This window comes from Heptranchias perlo, chromosome 6, assembly GCF_035084215.1.
Source record: "Heptranchias perlo isolate sHepPer1 chromosome 6, sHepPer1.hap1, whole genome shotgun sequence".
Lineage (NCBI taxonomy): Eukaryota > Metazoa > Chordata > Chondrichthyes > Hexanchiformes > Hexanchidae > Heptranchias > Heptranchias perlo.
Window position 1 is genome coordinate 55218767 of NC_090330.1, and position 20409 is coordinate 55239175.

Here is a 20409-nt window from a genome sequence, read left to right on the forward strand (position 1 = left end):
ATAGTTGCTAATAAATCCAATAGGGAATTCATGAGAAACTTCTTTACCCAAAGAGTGGTAAGAATGTGGAATGCGTTACTACAAGGAGTAGTTGAGGCAAATAGCATAGATGCATTTAAGGGGAAGCTAGATAAACACATGAGGGAGAAAGGAATAGAAGGGTGTGCTGATAGGGTTAGATAAAGTAGGGAGGGAGGAAGCTTGTGTAGGGCATAAATACTGGCATGGACCAGTTGGGCCGAATGGTCTGTTTCTGTGCTGTAGTATCACTGCTGTCTATGAACCAGCCAATTTCTATTCAATCCAATATATTGCATCTATCCCATGGGCCTGTACTATATATTATTTGGATAGCGTCAAATGTCTTTGACATCCAACTACACAACATTCACTGTCTCACCCCATCACTAGGTACATAACCTCCTCAAAGAAATCCAGTAAATTGGATAAGCACAATATTCAGCAAATCAGGCAGCATCTGTGGAGAAAGAAACAGAATTAACATTTCAGGTCGAAACCTTTCGTCAGAATGTGTGTAATTTGCTGGTTCCCCTATCGTTCCCGTTTTAAAAAATTAGGAGTAATTTTTTTTTCTATTCGTTCATTGGATGTGGGCAGTCGCTGGCGAGGCCAGCATTTATTGCCCATCCCTAATTGCCCTTGAGAAGGTGGTGGTGAGCCACCTTCTTGAACCGCTGCAGTCTGTCTGGTGAAGGTTCTCCGACACTGCTGTTAGGAAGGGAGTTCCAGGATTTTGACCCAGCGATGATGAAGGAACGACGATATATTCCCAAGTCGGGATGGTGTGTGACTTGGAGGGGAACGTGCAGGTGCTGGTGTTCCCATGTTGTCCTTCTAGGTGGTAGAGGTCACGGGTTTGGGAGGTGCTGTCGAAGAAGCCTTGGCGAGTTGCTGCAGTGCATCCTGTGGATGGTACACGGTGCGCCGGTGGTGAAGGGAGTGAATGTTTAGTGTGGTGGATGGGGTGCCAATCAAGCGGGCTGCATTGTCCTGGATGGTGTCGAGCTTCTTGAGTGTTGTTGGAGCTGCACTCATCCAGGCAAGTGGAGAGTATTCCATCACACTCCTGACTTGTGCCTTGTAGATGGTGGAAAGGCTTTAGGGAGTTAGGAGGTGAGTCACTCGCCACAGAATACCCAGCCTCTGACCTGCTCTTGTAGCCACAGTATTTATATGGCTGGTCCAGTTAAGTTTCTGGTCATATTTGCTACTTTCCAATCTTGTGGGGTGTGGCCCAGTCCATTGAACTTTGAAAAATATTTGGGGGGAGGGTACTTTATAATCTCCTGAGCCAATTCCTTCAGAACGTTGGGATGAAGATTGTCAGAGCCCTGACACCTTCCCTATGTTGAGTTTCTGCAACCTCCCCAGAATATCCCCCTTTGTGATTCTGAAGGTTTGTAGTTTACACTCACTGCTGAACTATATCGTCACTTATTAGCATTTCTCCTCTTGTTTCATTTGTGAACACTGTTGCAAAATGGCAGTTTGTTATTTCAGGAGCTTCCCGATCCTCGGACACTACCAATGTCGTTTCTTAATAGCCCAGTGCATCTTTATTTCCTTCGCTTGTTTTTGAAGAGGAGTCTTTGCTGTTCTCCTCCTGAATGCTGGCAGCTGTACTTTGCTTATTTTTATTCTCCCAGCATCTTATCAATTTCTTTACATTTCTCAGCCTGCCTTTATAGATCTCCCTACACTGTTCCTTTCCTTTGCATTGTAAAATTTTATATACATTTTCCTTCTTCCTAATCCCTTCCATAACTTTTAGTTATCTCTGTTGGTTTTAATCTTTTATTTTGCCCACAATTTATTTTAGGAATAAATTGCTGTTGGATTTTTAAAAAAGTCCTTTAATACTTTTCTGTTCTTTCACATCCTTTTCTTTAAATGCTTCCTTGGTGTGGTTTGAATTTCATCCAAAACCTATTTTGAATTTAACGTCCAAACACATGGAAAGGAACCTCATGTCACCACCAATGTTGTAGATCCACCAGCAACTCTCCATGTTGTCGGACTGCGTAGTATGCCACCATTCAGAAATGCTTGGTGGGTACCACAAACCAAACTGTCAACACAGGATGTTACTTGTGGTGTACTAAAGTAACAGGCCCATCTGTCAGTAATGCCAAGTCTGACTATGTATGTGCTCTGCACCTTAATCTTGCTGCACCATTGTTTCATGTAAGTTGGCACGAATGGAAAGAATTACTAAGAAACAGATACTAATGTTGATTAACGGTATAGACCATTTTTAGATATTATAAAGCCTTTGTCACTAATCCTATAAGTTTTACTAAAACTACCAGAGTAAATGTTGCTTACAGCTATTTGAGAAGTGCCTTTCCTTGCTGTAGCAGCAGCTACAATACTCTTTGAATAGGAGTGGGAGTAGGAGCAGAGGAGGAAAGCAATATCCAGGGAGAAGGCTGTGTAGGTTGAGAAAAAATCATTTGCCATTTTCTGACAATTTATAAGAGAGAAGTAATTGTTAATCTGCCAAACACTGCCTTCAGATTTGGAGGGTGTCTCATGCAAACCTGTGCCTATCAAGACACAGCAGCAATTATTTATTTTTCATTTATAATAAAACCTAATTCCCAGACTCACAAATAACTCAAATGGGTTTTAAATGGGCTGGGCATGCTCCCAGTGTGGACTTCTGTAGATTTATAAAAATATAAATGTGAGTTGACACTGAGCAATTATAAACTGCTAGGTCCCAGTTTTGATACCCGGTTTGTGATCTTTACCTGGACAACAGTTGGGGGTTCTACAGCTGACCTCAGCACTGCTGGCCAGGGTTGGGGGGGGGGGAAATCAGCCAGGGTTCCTGGTTCATATTGCTGTCCAGTGATATCTGCTGGAAAAAATACACATGTGGACCATGAATCACATCACATCATAGAATGGTTACAGCACAGAAGGAGGCCATTCGGCCCATTGAGCCCATGCCAGCTCTTTTAAGAGCCATCCAGTTAGTCTCATTCCCCGCATCTTTCCCCGTAGCTCTGCAAATTTTTTCCCTTCAAGTATTTATCCAATTCCTTTTTGAAAGCCACGATTGAATCTGCTTTCCATATCATAACTACTCACTCTGTAAAAAAGTTTTTCCTCATGTCGCCTTTGGTTCTTTTGCCAATCACCTTAAATCTGTGTCCTCTGGTCCTTGACCCTTCTGCCAATGGGAACAGTTTCTCTTTATTTACTTTATCGGAACCCTTCATGATTTTGAACACTTCAATTGAATCTCCTCCAAACCTTCTCTTATCTAAGGAGAACAATCCCAGCTTCTCCAATCTATCCATGTAACAGAAGTCCCTCATCCCTGGAACCATTCTAGTAAATCTTTTCTGTACCCTCTCTAAGGCCTTCTCATCCTTCCTAAAGTGCGGTGCCCAGAATTGGACACAGTGCTCCAGTTGTGGCCGAACCAGTGTTTTATAAAAGATTCAACATAACTTCCTTAATTTTGTATTCTATGCCTTTATTTCTAAAGCCCAGGATCCCGTATGCTTTTTGTACTACTTTCTCAATCTGTCCTGCCACCTTCAAAGATTTGTGCTCATCTACCCCCAGGTCTCTCTGTTCCTGCACCCGCTTTAGAATTGTACCATTTAATTTATATTGCCTCTCCTCATTCTTCCTGCCAAAATGTATCACTTTGCACTTCTCTGCGTTAAATGTCATCTGCTATGTGACTGCCCATTCCACCAGCCTGCCTGTCTGTCTGTCTGTCTTAAAGTCTATTACTTTACTCCTCACTATTTACTACACTTCCAGGTTTTGTGTCATCTGCAAATTTTAAAATTGTGCCCTGTACACCCAAGTCCAAGTCATTAATGTATATCAAAAAAAAGCAATGGTCCTAGTACTGACCCTTGGGGAACACCACTGTATACCTTGCTCCAGTCTGAAAAACAACCGTTTGCCACTACTCTCTGTTTCCTATCACTTAGCCAATTTGTACCCATGCTGCCACTGCCCCTTTTTATTCCATGGGCTTCAGTTTTCCTCAGAAGTTGATTATGTGACACTTTATCAAACGCCTTTTGGAAGTCCATACATACAACATCAACTTTCTCTTACCTCATCAAAAAACTCAATCAATTTATTTAGACCAGATTTACCTTTAACAAATCCTGCTGGCTTTCCTTTATTGATCCACACTTGCCCAAGGACTATTAATTTTGTCCCAGATTATTGTTTTTAAAAGCTTCCCCACCACCGAGGTTAAACTGTCTGGCCTGTAGTTGCCGGGTTTATCCTTACACCCTTTTTTGAGCAAGGGTGTAACATTTGTAATTCTCCAGTCCTCTGGCACCACCCATTTCCCCCCCCCCCCCCCCCCCCCGGTGTCTAAGGATGATTGGAAGATTATGGCCAATACTGCCGCAATTTCCACCCTTACTTCCCTCAGCAACCGAGGATGCATCCCATCCAGACCGGGTGACTTATCTACTTTAAGTACAGCCAGCCTTTCTAGTACCTCCTCTTTATCAATTTTTAGCCCATCCAGTATCTCCTCTTTTACTGTGACTTTGGCAGCATCATCTTCCTTGGTAAAGGCAGATGCAAAGTACCTCAGCCATGCCCTCTGCCTTCATGCGTAGATCTCCTTTTTGATCTCTAATAGGCCCCACCCCTCCTCTGACTACCCATTTACTATTTATATGCCTATGGAAGACTTTTGGATTCCTTTTCATGTTAGCTGCCAGTCACTTCTCATACTCTCTCTTTGCCCCTCTTATTTCCTTTTTCACTTCTCCTCTGAACTTTCTATATTCAGCCTGGTTCTCACTTGTGTATCAACCTGACGTCTGTCATACGCTCCCTTTATCTGCTTCATCTTACTCTCTATCTCTTTCGTCATTCAGGGAGCTCTGGCTTTGGTTGCCCTACCTTTCCCCCTCGTGGGAATGTACCTAGACGGTACCCGAACAATCTTCTCTTTAAAGGCCGCCCATTGTTTGATTACAATTTTGCCTGCCAATCTTTGATTCATAGAATCACAGAAAATAGGAGCAAGAGGAGGCCATTTGGCCTGCTTCGCCATTCAAAATGATCATGGCTGATCGTCTAACTCAGCACCCTGTTCTCGCTTTTTCCCCATATCCCTTGATCCCTTTAGCATTAAGAAATACATCTAATGATTTGGCCTCCACTGCCTTCTGTGGTAGAGAATTCCACAAGTTCACCACCCTCTGAGTGAAGAACTTTCTCCTCATCTCGGTTCTAAATGGCGTACCCCGTATCCTGAGACTGTGACCCAGGTTATGGATTCCCCATCCATTGGGAACATCCTCCCTGCATCTAGTCTGTCTAGTCCTGTTAGAATTTTATATGTTTCGATGAGATCACCTCTCATTCTTCTAAACTCTAGTGAATATAGGCCTAGTCGACCCAATCTCTCCTCATAAGTGAGTCCTGCCATCCCAGGAATCAGTCTGGTAAACCTTCGTTGCACTCCCTCCATGGCAAGGACATCCTTCCTCAGATAAGGAGACCAAAACTGCACGCAATACTCCAGATGTGGTCTCACCAAGGCCCTGTACAACTGCAGTAAGACATCCCTGTTCCTGTACTCAAATCCTCTTGCAATGAAGGCCAACATACCATTTGCCTTCCTAACTGCTTGCTGCACCTGAATGCTTGCTTTCAGCGACTGGTGTATAAGGACACCCAGGTCTCGTTGCACCTCCCCTTTTGCCAATCTATCACCATTCAGATAATCTGCCTTACTGTTTTTACAACTAAAGTGGATAACCTCACATTTATCCACGTTCTAATGCATCTGCCATGTTCTTGCCCACTCACCCCATTTGTCTAAATCACATTGGAGCCTCTTTGTATCGTCCTCACAGCTCACATTCCACCCCGGCTTTGTGTCGCTTGCAAACTTGGAAATGTTACGTTCAGTTCCGTCATCCAAATCATTGATATATAATTGTGAATAGCTGGGGCCCAAGCACTGATCCCTGCGGTACCCCACTAGTCACTGCCTGCCACCCGGAAAAAGACCCATTTATTCCTACTCTGTTTCCTGTCTGTCAACCAATTCTCAATCCATGCCAGTATATTCCCCCCAACCCCATGTGCTTTAATTTTGCACACTAACCTCTTGTGTGGGACCTTATCAAAAGCCTTCAGAGAATCCAAGTACACCACATCCACTGGTTCTCCCCTATCTATTCTACTAGTTACATCCTCAAAAGACTCCAGTAGATTTGTTAAGCTTGATTTCCCTTTCATAAACCCATGCTGACTTTGTCCAATCCTGTTAATGCCTTCCAAGTGTTCTGTTATCACATCTTTTATAATAGACTCTAGCATTTTCCCCACTACTGATGTTAGGCTAACTGGTCTGTAATTTCCTGTTTTTTGTCTCCCTCCTTTTTTAAATAGTGGGATTACATTTGCCACCGTCCATCTGTAGGAACTGTTCCAGAGTCTATAGAATTTTGGAAGATGACCACCAATGCATCCATTATTTCCAGGGCCACTTCCTTTAGTACTCTGGGATGTAGATTATCAGGCCCTGGGGATTTGTCAGCCTTTAGCCCCATTAATTTCCCAAGCACTTTTTTTACTAATACTGATTTCCTTCAGTTCCTCCCTCTCACTAGACCCTCGGTTCCCTAACATTTCCGGGAGGTTATTTGTGTCCTCCTTTGTGAAGACAGAACCAAAGTATGTGTTTAATAGTTCCCCATTATAATTTTCCCATTATAATTTCCCCCATTTCTGACGGTAAGGGACCAACATTTGTCTTCACTAATCTTTTTCTTTTGACATATTTATAGAAGCTTTTACAGTCAGTTTTTATGTTCCCTGCTGGTTTACTCTCATACTCTATTTTTCCCCTCTTAATCAATCTCTTTGTCCTCCTTTGCTGAATTCTGAACTGCTCCCAATCCTCAGGCTTGCCGCTTTTTCTGGAAATTTAATATGTCTCCTCTTTGGATCTAATACTATCCTTAATTTCTTTTGGAAGCCACGGTTGAGCCATCTTTCCTGTTTTATTTTTGCGCCAGACAGGAATGAATAATTGTTTTAATTCCTGCACACATTCTTTAAATATTAGCCATTGCCTATCCACCGTCATCCCTTTTAGTAAAGTTCCCCAATCTATCCTAGCCAACTCAAACCTCATACTTTCGTAATTTCCTTTATTTAGATTCAGGACCCTAGTTTCGGATTCAACTACTTCACTCTCCATCTTAATGAGGAATTCTATCATGTTATGGTCGCTCTTCCCTAAGGGATCCCGCACAACAAGATTGTTAATTAATCCTTTCTCATTGCACAATACCCAGTCTAGGATCGCCTGTTCTGTAGTTGGTTCCTCAACATATTGGCCTAGAAATCCATTACGTACACATTCCAGGAATTCCCCCCCCCCCCCCCCCCCCCCACAGTATTATTGCTAATTTGGTTTGACCAATCTAAATGTAAATTGAAGTCACCCATGATTATGGTTGTGCCCTTCTTGCATGTGTCTCTAATTTCCTGTTTAATGCCCTCCCCTACATCTCCACTACTGTTTGGGGGCCTATAGACAACCCCCACCAACATTTTCTGCCCCTTGGTGTTTCTTAGCTCCACCCATACAGATTCCACATGGTGATTTTCCGAGCCAATATCCTTCCTCACTATTGCATTGATTTCCTCCTTTACTAACAACGCTACCCCCACCTCCTTTCACTTTTTGCCTGTCCTTCCTAAATATTGAATACCCCTGGATGTTCAGTTCCCATCCTTGGTCACCCTGCAGCCATGTCTCCGTAATCGCAACTATATCATACTCGTTAATATCTATCTGCGTTGTTAATTCATCTACCTTATTGCGAATGCTCCGCACATTAAGACACAATGCCTTTAGACTTGTCTTTTTAAGATTGCTAGTAGATGAAAACATAAAATTACAAAGCGATATTGAGAGATTAGGTGAATGGAATTCAGTGCAGACAAATGTGAGGTCATCCCCTTTGGATCAAAAAAGGATAGAACAGGGTACTTTCTAAATGGTAAAAAGTTAAAAATAGTGGATGTCCAAAGGGACTTAGGGGTTCAGGTACATAGATCATTGAAGTGTCATGAACAGGTGCAGAAAATAATCAAGGCGGCTAATGGAATGCTGGTCTTTATATCTAGAGGACTAGAGTACAAGGGGGCAGAAGTTATGCTGCAGCTATACAAAACCCTGGTTAGACTGCACCTGGAGTACTGTGAGCAGTTCTGGGCACCGCACCTTCGGAAGGACAGATTGGTCTTGGAGGGAGTGCAGCGTAGGTTTACTAGAATGATACCCGGACTTCAAGAGTTAAGTTACGAGGAGAGATTACACAAATTGTATTCTCTAGACTTTCGAAGGTTAAGGGGTGATCTGATCGAAGTTTATAAGATATTAAGGGGAACGGATAGGGTGGATAGAGAGAAACTAGTTCTGCTGGTTGGGGATTCTAGGAGTAGGGGGCACAGTTTAAAAATTAGAGCCAGACCTTTCAGGAGCGAGATTAGAAAACATTTCTACACACAAAGGGTGGTAGAAGTTTGGAACTCTCTTCTGAAAACGGCAATTGATACTAGCTCAATTGCTAAATTTAAATGTGAGATAGATAGCTTTTTGGCAACCAAAGGTATTAAGGGATATGGGCCAAAGGCAGGTATATGGAGTTAGATCACAGATCAGCCATGATCTTATCAAATGGCGGAGCAGGCATGAGGGACTGAATGGCCTACTCCTGTTCCTATGTTTCCAATCATCTTAGTATTATTTTGCACTATGGCCCTATTTGTTTTTCGCCCTTGTTTTCTCTGCCTTCCACTATTGCTTCCCTTTCTGCCTTTTGTTTCTATCCTTGTTTCCCCCTCCTCTGTCTCCCTGCTCATTTTCCCATCCCCCTGCCATTCTAGTTTAAACCAGAAGACAGAACCAAAGTACGTGTTTAATTGTTTTGCCATTTCTTTGTTCCCCATTATAATTTCCCCCATTTCTGACTGTAAGTGACCTACATTCGTCTTCACTAATCTTTTTCTCTTGACATATTTATAGAAGCTTTTACAGTTTACCCGGGCCAGATCCGTTCTCGTCCCACTGACATTGGCCCTTTTCCAATTAAGTATTTTTACTCTCGATTGCTCCATATTCTTTTCCATAACTATTCTAAACCTTATGATACTATGATCACTATTACCTAAATGTTCCCCCACTGACACTTGCTCCACTTGACTCACTTTATTCCCCAGATCCAGAAATGCCTCCTTCCTCACTGGGCCGGAAACATACTGATCAAGAAAGTTCTCCTGAACACACTTCAGAAATTCCTTCCCCTCTTTGCTCTTTACAGTAGTACTATTCCAGTCTATATTCCTCTGTACCCTTCCCACTAGCTGGTTGCCTATAGAATGCACCCAGTAGTGTAATGGTGCCTGTATTATTTAAACTCTAACCAAATAGATTCTTGACACCTCAAGGACATCCTCTCTCCAGCACTGCAATAATCTTCTTAATCAATACTGCCACTGCCACCCCACACCTCCCCCCCCCCCCCCCCCCCCCACAGCACACCACAGTGGGTGAAGACATTATCAGATTTGAGTGATGCCTCCATGATTGAATATTCTGTGGAAGCCTTTAGGTGAGCCACCAGAGCTCTGTCAGCATCCACAGAAATGTTACCAGGAGCTTTCAAAAGTGCGGCTAAGAATATAAGAAATGATGGCCCGTGAAAAGACCATTCAACTCATCCAGCAATTCTTTCCACAGCCATGTACAATTTGCGATACCTGAAAATTTTTAATTTTCATTCTCCTGAGGGAAGAGTCGGTAGAGCTTTTCCCCTGTCTGCTACACAGCATTTAATATTTAGTAAAACAAAAAAACAAAATCTGAAATAAAAAACAGAACATGCTGGACACACTCAGCAGGACAAGCAGCATCTGTGGAAAGAGAAACAGAGTTAACGTTTCAGGTTGATGACCTTTCGAAAAGTCAGCAATCTTGAACATTAACCCTACGTTTCTCTCTCGAAAAGATGCTGCCTGACCTGCTGAGTGTTTCCAGCATGTTCTGTTTTTATTTCAGATTTAGTGTTCTTTTTTGTGTGTTAATCAGTCACACGGAGTTGAGACCTGTACAGTCTTGAAAGGTTTAATCTCGATGTTCCCAAACAAAGTGGTGACAGTACACTCCAAAAGAGTAGATAAATAAAACTGGTGCTGTAATAAAACAAAGATTAAAAATTAACAGAACAAGCTGGAGAACTAAAATTACAGCAAATTGTGTTTAGTTAGTTTGTCACTATATTGTGGCAGGAAAACTCATCTCACTTTTCTCTCCCCCTTTGGCGCGTGCTGTCTCTCCCCCTTTGGCGCGTGCTGTCTCTCCCCCTTTGGCGCGTGCTGTCTCTCCCCCTTTGGCGCGTGCTGTCTCTCCCCCTTTGGCGCGTGCTGTCTCTCCCCCTTTGGCGCGTGCTGTCTCTCCCCCTTTGGCGCGTGCTGTCTCGCCCCCTCGCCCTTCGGCGCGCTCGCCCCCTACAAGTGTGTTGTTCTAAAGTGTACTTTTGAAATCTATGTATGAAGTGGTGTTTATTTGTCTCTTTGCTCTCTGATGCATTGTGCTTAGCTGGCTCATCTGACCTATCACCAAAGTATGTTGGTTTTTTCTCTCTGCCCATCCTTACCCCTATCTTTATGCTTGCCTGCCTCTTTCCCACATCTCTGCCCGTGTCTGTGTGCACTCAATCTCCTTATCTCTTTCCATATTTTGGTTCCCCTATTTTGCCTGTCGGTCTCCCCATCTATGTCCTTGTGTTTGTACACACTCATGCTTGCCAATTCGTGTGACAGGCGACTATTTACGTAAATGGTTGTTATTATAAATGTCTACATGGGCCGTTTCAATGTTAAATGTTGACATAAAAACATTACCAAAAAATCATGACACTATTAAGTTAGCTTTGTGGACAGGCAGTGCATGCATATACAAGGTTTTTAATAAGATCAGATGTAATAATTCCACCGAGAACCATTTATTATTTTGATGTGGTGTGATGCAGTGACTTGAGCTGCTGGCTGCTAATCTTTAACCATGAATTCTTACTTATCTCGGAACTAAGGTAAACAGTACCTAGACCAACTGACTGACTTTAGCTGCCAAAATCTTTTATATATGGCACAGCTGATAAGAATATATTTGCCCAGAATTTGCTGAAAACTTTCCCCACTACAGTGTACGCCATTATTCTAGCGCAGAGGTTCCAGGAAATTATAGCTAATCAGAAGCGATATGGCCAATGTATTAGTCCCGCCACTAAAGGTGCATCATGCCAGTCCCACTATCCGGACACACTTATAATAACATTTCTAATATTTTTTACATAAGCTGCACCATAATTTTCTGGGACTTTTGCCCTTGCCCCTTGTGAAACCAGCAATAAGGTAATTATCATAGCTCCACCCCCATTAAAATCAATGCCAATTACAAATCAATGCCAATTACAAATTTACTGCATTTAAGCCATTCTTCACGTCACTGCTACTTAAACTGAAAAATAATCGCACTGGAGACGCGGCGGCAGCGTGATTTATGAACTTGCATTTGAGGAAGCAGTTGATTTATTTCTCAGACTTTGGGAGTCTTTGTGGAGCTTGGTATAGGCTACACATGAAGTCTTGCCTATTGACCCAAATTAGCATGTAATGAACATTATTAAGAAACAATCTAAGCAATCCAGATCTATCCCTTAATCAATACAAAGCTGTTGACTTGGAAAGTAGCCTGATCCTTTGTGAGATATATTCACGTTTCCTGACTCCATGAATCCAACCAAACCCTGATCACGGACAGTCACTTTATGTAAGAGGCTATTTAAAACCCTGCCCTTAAAGAGACTGTAGCCATTTATTATACAACCTGACATGCAGAAGGCGATGCCTGAAATTAAAAGTAGGTACAAATAAATAATTGTTTACATTACTCAGGAATTGATGTACTAGTCCAACCAAGATGCTCTGAAAAGAGCAAAAATTATTAGAAATGTTATTATAACATTGGGACTGGTGTGATGCACCTTTAGTTGCGGGAGTAATACATTGGCCATTGGCCTTATTGCTTCTGATTAGCTGCTGTGCTCACTGCGGCACATTCTAATCAGTTCTACAGCAAATTTGGGGGAAATTCGCTACTGGAGAATTGGGGTGCGCAAGGGTCTAACTTGGGCATACGTTGCCAATATCACTGCTGCAGCTGATTGTAGGCCAATGTTTTAACTGTGAGCCTGTATTAATTCCTGTCTTATTATGTTTGGAATAGGGAAAAGTATTAAGACAACTGTGTAGTAAAGTAGCTAGATTGACTAGATCAAGTCAATAGATAAATAACTAAACATGATTTTTTTTTAAATGTAGACTATGTCCAGATATAATTTAGTAACTGACAGATGGGAGTCCTTTCTCTAGTTTAAAATGTGAACAATTTACTCAGCATTTATCCTTCGTACTCCATTGGCCAATCAATGGCCCTCTAAAATTGTACTTAGACCCAGGTGGTCGGCCATATTCTCAAGTCTACCAGGTCTGGACCTAAGACCTACAACCCATCTGCCAGGCCCCAACATGACTGCTAACCAGCTGTGCTCTTTCATGCTTTGTCACCAGGCCCTGGACTCTCCATATCCCTCTTCAGGCCTCAGACCTTCCTTGATTTTCGTTTATCCCTTGACTCTTTCCATATTGCCTTCAGTGCTTGGTCTTTCTTCAACCATCACCAGGTCTTGCTTTCTTTTTCTCTTTCAATCAAGAGGCCAGGATCTTCTTGACCTAGATTCCCTCAATCACCATCGGGCTTTGGACTTTGTACAACACAAACTATTATGATTAAATGGCATTTTATGTAAATTGAGTTGCTATATCAAGTAGTGCCGACACAGACCATAAAAAAATTAATGGTTAGCTATTCTTTGAGAAATGTGACATATCCTATCACAAAAGTGAAAATAATATGTTTACTGTGAAGTGCAAATAACTCCCTACCCCCTCTCAAAACTCCCTATCAAAAGATAAATACTAAGCTATCTAGTACTGTGTTTGTATCACTGAGCAGTGTGAGATAAATAGAGTACTTCAGGGTTTGATGAGGTATAGAATACATTACAAGAATTGTAATATGAACCATATCTCATTAGCCCATACGGTATTCAATTTATAATGCAGGTGAGTAAGTGTATTTTTAATTCTGACATTTTAAAAAAAAAAGTGCATTTAGTTACACCGAGCCTACAGCACAGAAACAGGCCATTCAGCCCAACTGGGCTGTGCCGGCAATTATGCTCCACATGAGCCTCCTCCCTCCTCACTTCATCTACCCCTATCAGCATATCCTTCTATTCCTTTGTCCTTTGTGTGCTTACTTAGCTTCCCCTTAAATGGATCTATGCTATTTGCCTCATCTACTCCTTGTGGTAGCGAGTTCCACATTCTTACCACTCTTTGGGTAAAGAAGTTTCTCCTTAATTCCCTATTGGATTAATTAGTGACTATCTTATAATTATGACCTCTAGTTTTGGACTTCCCCCCCCCCCCCCCCCCCCCTACAAGTGGAAATATTTTCTCTATGTCCACCCTATCAAACCCTCTCATTATCTTGAAGACCTCTATTAGGTGATCCCTCAGCCTTTTTTTTTTCCAGAGAAAAGAGCCCCTGCCTGTTTAGTCTTTCCTGATAATTATATCCTCTCAGTTCTGGTATCATCCTTGTGAATCTTTTTTTCACCACCTCCAATGCATCTATATACTTTTTTACAGATCTGAACTGTGCAGAGTACTCCAAGTGTGGTCTAACTAAGGTTCTATACAAGTTTAACTTAACTTCTCTGCTTTTCAATCCTATCCCTCTAGAAATGAACCCCCGTGCTTGGTTTGCCTTTTTTATGGCCTTATTAACCTGCGTCGCTACTTTTAGTGATTTGTGTATCTGTACCCTGAGATCCCTTTGCTCCTGTACCCCATTTAGATTCTTATTATCCAGCAATATGTGGCCTCCTTATTCTTTCTACCAAAAAGCACCACCTCACACTTATCTATGTTAAAATTCATTTGCCAATTACAAACCCATTCAGCAAGTTTGTTAATGTCGTCTTGCATTCTTCCTTTATATTAACTACACCGCCCAATTTGTGTTGTACGGAAACTTTGAAATTAGTTCAGCAATTGTTCTGCAAATGTTTGTTATAATAGAGTTCCACAGAGGATTTCACAGTTACTAGTTATGCAATTGCAAATAATGGAATTTATAAAATCTTCTATTGTACATTGCAGATTGTATAATTTGTTGCGCACACTCTTGTGGTATGAATTGGAGATGCATTACCTGTCTCAAATTTAAGGAATACTCTTACACATGACTCTCAATATATATTCTAAAAAGTTCTCCATGAACACTTTTTTGTGTATTAGACTTGACGTAAAGCATCTACATTAAGTTCAGTTTTGAAACTATTTAGAGCTTCAGGAGCATATCTGATGTCTCAGAAGCTGCTTTATAAATATGGATTCAGGTGAGTCTTATGACTTTGCTGTTGAACTATGGAAAATTGATATAACAGCATAAATTTTGGGACCCTCGGATACTGGGTTTCCTGAATCCAAATTAAAGGAAAGCAGTATAAAAGCATCAATATAAAATTTCCCTGGGAATTAAGGTTATCTGTCTATAATCTGTGCCTTGCTGCCCTGTGTCAATTAGGCCTAAGGAATTCAGTGGTCTGGGCAATAGTGTAAAGAGAAAAGCATGCGTCACCATTGAGTTGTAGAGAAGGAAATGGGATACTGTAGGAGTTCAGGAGATAAGATAGTGTTGGTTTGAAATGAAAATAAGCAGCTGGGGATAGAAGTGCAAGTCCTAATATGATTAACATTAAAATCTACATATAACTATTATTAAAAGTTTTGTGTCCATTTATTAAACAGTACCTCCAACTTTGCAGTTAGTTCCATGTGATCAAGTAGTCACCACACACCATTCACATTCCAATAGCCAATTCCACAAGAACACACATGGCAGCCATTACTCTCTTGGCCACATGTTCCACCCCTGGCTTTTATAATTTAAATTTAAAATTTTAGCTTTCTATTTTTCATTATTTTTAGTGCTCACTTTTTTAGAATTATTTTACTCCCGTGGAGCCATATTCCAAACTGTATGAATGCAGACTTGACCCAACCTATGCTTCCGTGCCTATCCAGTGTTTCCATTGTAATTACGGCAACGATCGGTAGAATCACTGAGGAAATTCCCGACAAAAGAGTGAACTTAATACTTAAGTGGCAAATTGGAAGAAGTGGATTTGCAAGAAAATAGTGTATCAGAGGAGTATATTTGGCCGGTTTAAAAAATGCAATATGAGAAAGAAGAAGGGGTGTATCTAACAGCCTTACAGACATAAAGAACAAGAGCTAGAAAAAAACAAAACATATGGCCTGATGAAGAGAGCGCAGTGCAAACTGTATGAAAGGCTTACAGAAGAGAGGAGATCTAGAGATGGGCAGACCAAAAGGAAGAGTGAGAAAAACGCAAGTCAGATACAGGAGTCGCACGTGTGTGTGAGACAGAAAATGAAAAAGAAGCAAACAGTTATATGAAGAAACAGATCAATTTTTATTTTTGTACAATAACAAAGCAATGGGAGGTGACTGATAAATACAATATATAAAATTAACAAATCGTTACTTTATTTTCAGATCTTCAATACGTCTCTCTTTGAACCGCTACCTCCTGGATATGAAAATGTAGAGGATCTGGTACCACCTTACAATGCTTATTCTCCAGCTGGCACACCAGTGGTAAGCTCATCTGACTGTGGAAACATTCTGTTGTAATCCAATGATTTAAAAACTGGACAGTTGGGAAATCTTTTAACTATTCCATAGTAACTTTAAATTCTGGCATTACTATCCTCTCCAAACAATTTCTACTTGTCCTGACCACAGAGCTAATGGTGGAAGAGTGGAATATGTGTTAAACATTACCTCAACTGTATAGGATTCAAACTATCTCCTCATCCCCCAAGTGCAATTATGTCACAGTTGATTGGTTATAGCATGAGCGTCATATGAAAATAATCACTTGAAACGTAATTTAACAAGTCTTTCCATTTTTCATATCTCAATGTAAACAAATTTAATTTTGTGAATTCATGTTTATTTTAATAATGTTGTAGGGTCTTTCAGCTGCAAAGTAAAAACAAAATTGGCATCGTGGCCTTTTACTTCAAGCCTTTGTTCAGCGACATTGTTTAGAAGGTAACATCGAAATTTGATACTAATGTCATTCGAAGCTGGTAGTGGGTCTGCATGAAATGTTTGAAATTAGATATTTTAGCTCATTATCCAGCAATTTATATTTGTGATGATTTCATGACCTGATAGAGTAAGCAATAACAGGATAGTAAAGTTCCTTTCCTCCCCTCCATCCTAAACTGTATCTCAGTCCTCTGTTTGACCTTATATCAGAGATGTCAGAACATCCAGTAAGTAAACTGCAACCTGAGCTGTGCGCATGTTTGTGGAACAGTTCTTGACTCGATATAAAAGGACCCTCTGACTGCAGTAGATGATTAATGTGAAAATGAATATGCAAAGTACAGAATTAATGTATCAGCCAGGTTAATATTGAACCAAATAAGCAAAGTAGAAGTAACCTTTGGCCAGTTCTGGTCGTGCAGAAGTTCTCAGAACCTCAATATTACGAGGTTTTGCTAATCCTCTTTTGTTTCATTCACAAACTACTGAATAGTTGATCTTGTTTTTAAAAGCGTAAAGTTAGCTGCGCAATTAATGTCATTCTGAGAATACTTATGTGTCAGTGGCCGGCTTAGTCTGACATTTGTGACTATTAGGAAACTAAATGAATTTTAAAATCTTCTGTCAAGTGGACTTTAAAAAGCCCTTTGATGTGGTTTATCATGGTTTCCAAAAAGCATTTGACAACATTTCACATGAAAGGCTATTCGTTAAGTACAAAGTGTTGGGGAATTCAGGGTGAATCTTGGGAATGAGTAAGAAATTGGCTGAAAGATAGAAAGCAGCAGGTCCAGTTCGAGGACAGGTTGGTGTGGGAGGGAGTGCTGAGTGGGGTGCCCCAGTGATCAGTTTTGGGACCCCCCTACAGTTTCTAATTTGCACCAACAGCACAGATTCAGAAACTCAATGCAAAGTGGTCAAAATTGCAGATAATACCAAACAAGGAAGGGCGATTGAATCTGAAAAGGTAGCTCAGGAAATACAAAATGAGTTGCACAAAATATCCTGGCATCACAGAAACATGATTGTTAGGCAGTGACTCCTTTCCCTCATCATACTCACCACCTGCTCTGTCCAAACCGCCTTGATGCGTGCCCTCATCTTCATGTTGGACCTTTGGATCTCTGTACTTCTCTTTCAAAGACTTCACCCTCTTCATGCCTTTAAATTAAAATCCTTGTAATTTACCATTGCTTCCCTCAAGTCAACTTCCTCCCATCTCTGTTCCCTTCTCTTCTCTGAATTGACAGCTCTCCTGTCCTCTCTCTCAATCTCGCCCTTTATATAAACTCTCTTCCCTTTATCCTTTGCCACCCTTTCAACGCCACCATCTCTCGTGGTTTCTGCACTTGGGGTCTTCATCTCTGAGAAAGCTATCTCTGATACTTCCCCATTGCTCGTACCACCCACATCTCTCTCTTTCTCCGCCCCCCCCCCCCACTCTAAACCATTACTTTTACCAACCATGCATGAAAACATTCTTTCCCAAGTCCCTTAACATCCATAATTTCCAAATTCCCACATCTATCGCCTTGGGCCCTTTATTCCATAACACCTCTACTCTGGACAACTTGCTTAACCATTCTCTCGCCTCTATCTTTGATAGCTTTTTTCCCAGCTAAATAACCATTATCTCACACCCCTCATATTTCTCCTGTTACAGCCCCCATCTTCGCTCCCACAAGTTTGAGGGGTGCAACTGGTCTAGCCATCCATTGCCAGGTTGGCTTCACCAGGTTAATCATTCCTATGCTTCACTCTCCTCAGCCAAAACCACCTACGATTCCAGGGTCATTTTTTTTTTCTAGCAACCATCGAAACCCCTCTCCCCAACTCCCTCTACCTCATCTCAAACACCAAATTGGAGGAACTCATGGATTTCTTCATGACCAAGTTCAAGACTATTCATGCAGATGCCTCTGCTGCTTCCTCTCCTTCTGTAGCCAGTGCATCTCCAACAATTACTTCTCTTCCCATCCTACACTGTCATCTTCTGGAGCTCCCCAAAGATCTATCCTTGGTCCCCTCCTTTTCTTCATCTACATGTTGCCCCTCAGTGACATTAGCAACAGCATGAGGTCAGCTTCCACATATATGACGATGATGCTCAGCTGTACTTCCCCACCACCTCTATTGACTCCTCAGCAGTCTCTGTGCTCTCAGATGATATCCAGCCTTGAAAGAATTGTAATTTCCTGCAGCTTAACTTTGAGAAGACCGAAAGTATTATCTTCAGCCCTGCCACAAATTCATTGGAAGTCATATTCACACTGTATAATACTCTGGTCAGACCACACCTTGATTACTGTGTCCAGGTCTGATCACTTAGATAAGCAGTGGAAGCAGTTCAGAGGAGATCCATAAGGCTGAACCCATGCATCAGATCACAGATTTATAAGCACAGACTAGAAAAACTTGGGCATTTCAACCTAGAAAATAGAGGTGATCTCCTGGAGGTATATAAAATAATAAACAGTACGAAAAAGATAGATCTGGAAAGGGGATATAGGTTCTAACTAGAAAAAGGGAAATTTAAGACTGAAGAAAGACTTATATTTATATAGTGCCATTCATGATCTCAGGATGTCTCAAAGTGCTTTACAACTAATGAAGTACTTTTGAAGTGTAGTCACTGTTGTAATGTAGGAAAAGCAGCAACCAATTTGTGTACAGCAAGATCCCACAAACAGCAATGTGATAATCACCAGATAATCTCTTTTAATGCTGCAGGTTGAGGGATAAATATTAGCCAGGACACGGGAGAACTCTCCTAAATGATCCCATGGCCAAAATAATGCCATGGGATCATTTACATTCACCTGAGAGGGCAGATGGCTCCTCTGACAGTGCAGCGTGCCCTTAGTACTGTATGGAGTGTTAGTCTAGATTTTATACTCAAATCTCTGGAGTGGGACTTGAACCCACAACCTTCTGACTCATGGGTGAAAGTGCTACCACTGAGCCACAGCTAACACAAACTAATGACTAATGTCGAGAATCTCTCTCAAACAAAGAGTAATTAACACTTGAGTAGAATAGTGGAGGCAAAACCTTGAAATAATTGGGTGCCGCAAATGGGACTGTAGGGTCTTTCTGTGTGGATGAGCTAAAATGGACTGAATGGCCTTGCCTCATCTGTATTTATCTGGTAATCTTTGATAGGTCCACTGAAAATGCAATCACCATTATAAGCCTATATTGCGCAATACCATCAAAACTTTCACATGATTAAGGTAATTCTCCCTTGTGGTGGGAATAAATTCTGTTTGAGTACCAGGTTTTACATTCACAAGTTAAAAGACTACAGCTTGCCACCCAAACACGATTTGAACCTTGGCAAGATATTCAAATTTTTGAATTTGTGTTTGGGTATTGTGGACAAGGAGCTATAAATAGCATTTATTGTTGAATGATGTAGAGCACAATAGGATCTGATAATATCCCTACCCTGACCATTGTAATGAGTTTTATAGCAATTTAATTCTAGTAAAGTAATGAGCATTGAAAACATTGGCCGGCATTCGATCAATGACGATATTGGTGACGGGTGCTATAAGTTAGACCGTTGTGCTCCCCAATCCTTCAGTGACGATTTCATACCACAATTGGCTGGAAAAATAATTAGAATACGCTGCAGCGAGTATAGTGGCAGATCGGGAGTAGTGCAGCCAATGTCTGATACACATCCAAAGTACCGGGGCCTGACACAGAATGGAACAACGGGTTAGGAGCAATGGCTCTGATCTGATAACATTGGGTTGGGTCCCAGTATGTATGGACAGAATATCAAGGTTAGATTTAATTTGATTTATGGATTTGTACTGAAACAGAATAAATTGGCATTAAGAAGGGGCCGTGCGAATAGGGTTGTCCCCCGAATGTCATGCGACCCCTAACCATATTTCATTACCTGTTGCCATCCATGCTTGGCGCACAAGATCTATAAAAATATTAATAAGTCGGGGGAAAATTGGGACATGCTTGACTGTCAAATACTTATAATTACTTCATTGAAATATTAAAACTCAATTAAGTTCCTAGAACAACACCTACCCTCGGGCAACCTGCTGAGTAATTGAATGCTTT

The 20409-nt window shown here is 41.3% G+C and overlaps 1 protein-coding gene across 1 annotated transcript in view; it reads left to right on the forward strand.

Annotated features, from left to right (window-relative positions):
• The window catches only part of naalad2 (N-acetylated alpha-linked acidic dipeptidase 2), a 128792-nt gene that overhangs the window by 30253 nt on the left and 78130 nt on the right, over nucleotides 1–20409 (forward strand). The window contains exon 4 of the mRNA XM_067986334.1: nucleotides 15763–15864. Within this exon, the coding sequence (XP_067842435.1) occupies nucleotides 15763–15864 (102 nt within the window). The remainder of the gene's footprint in view (nucleotides 1–15762; nucleotides 15865–20409) is intronic.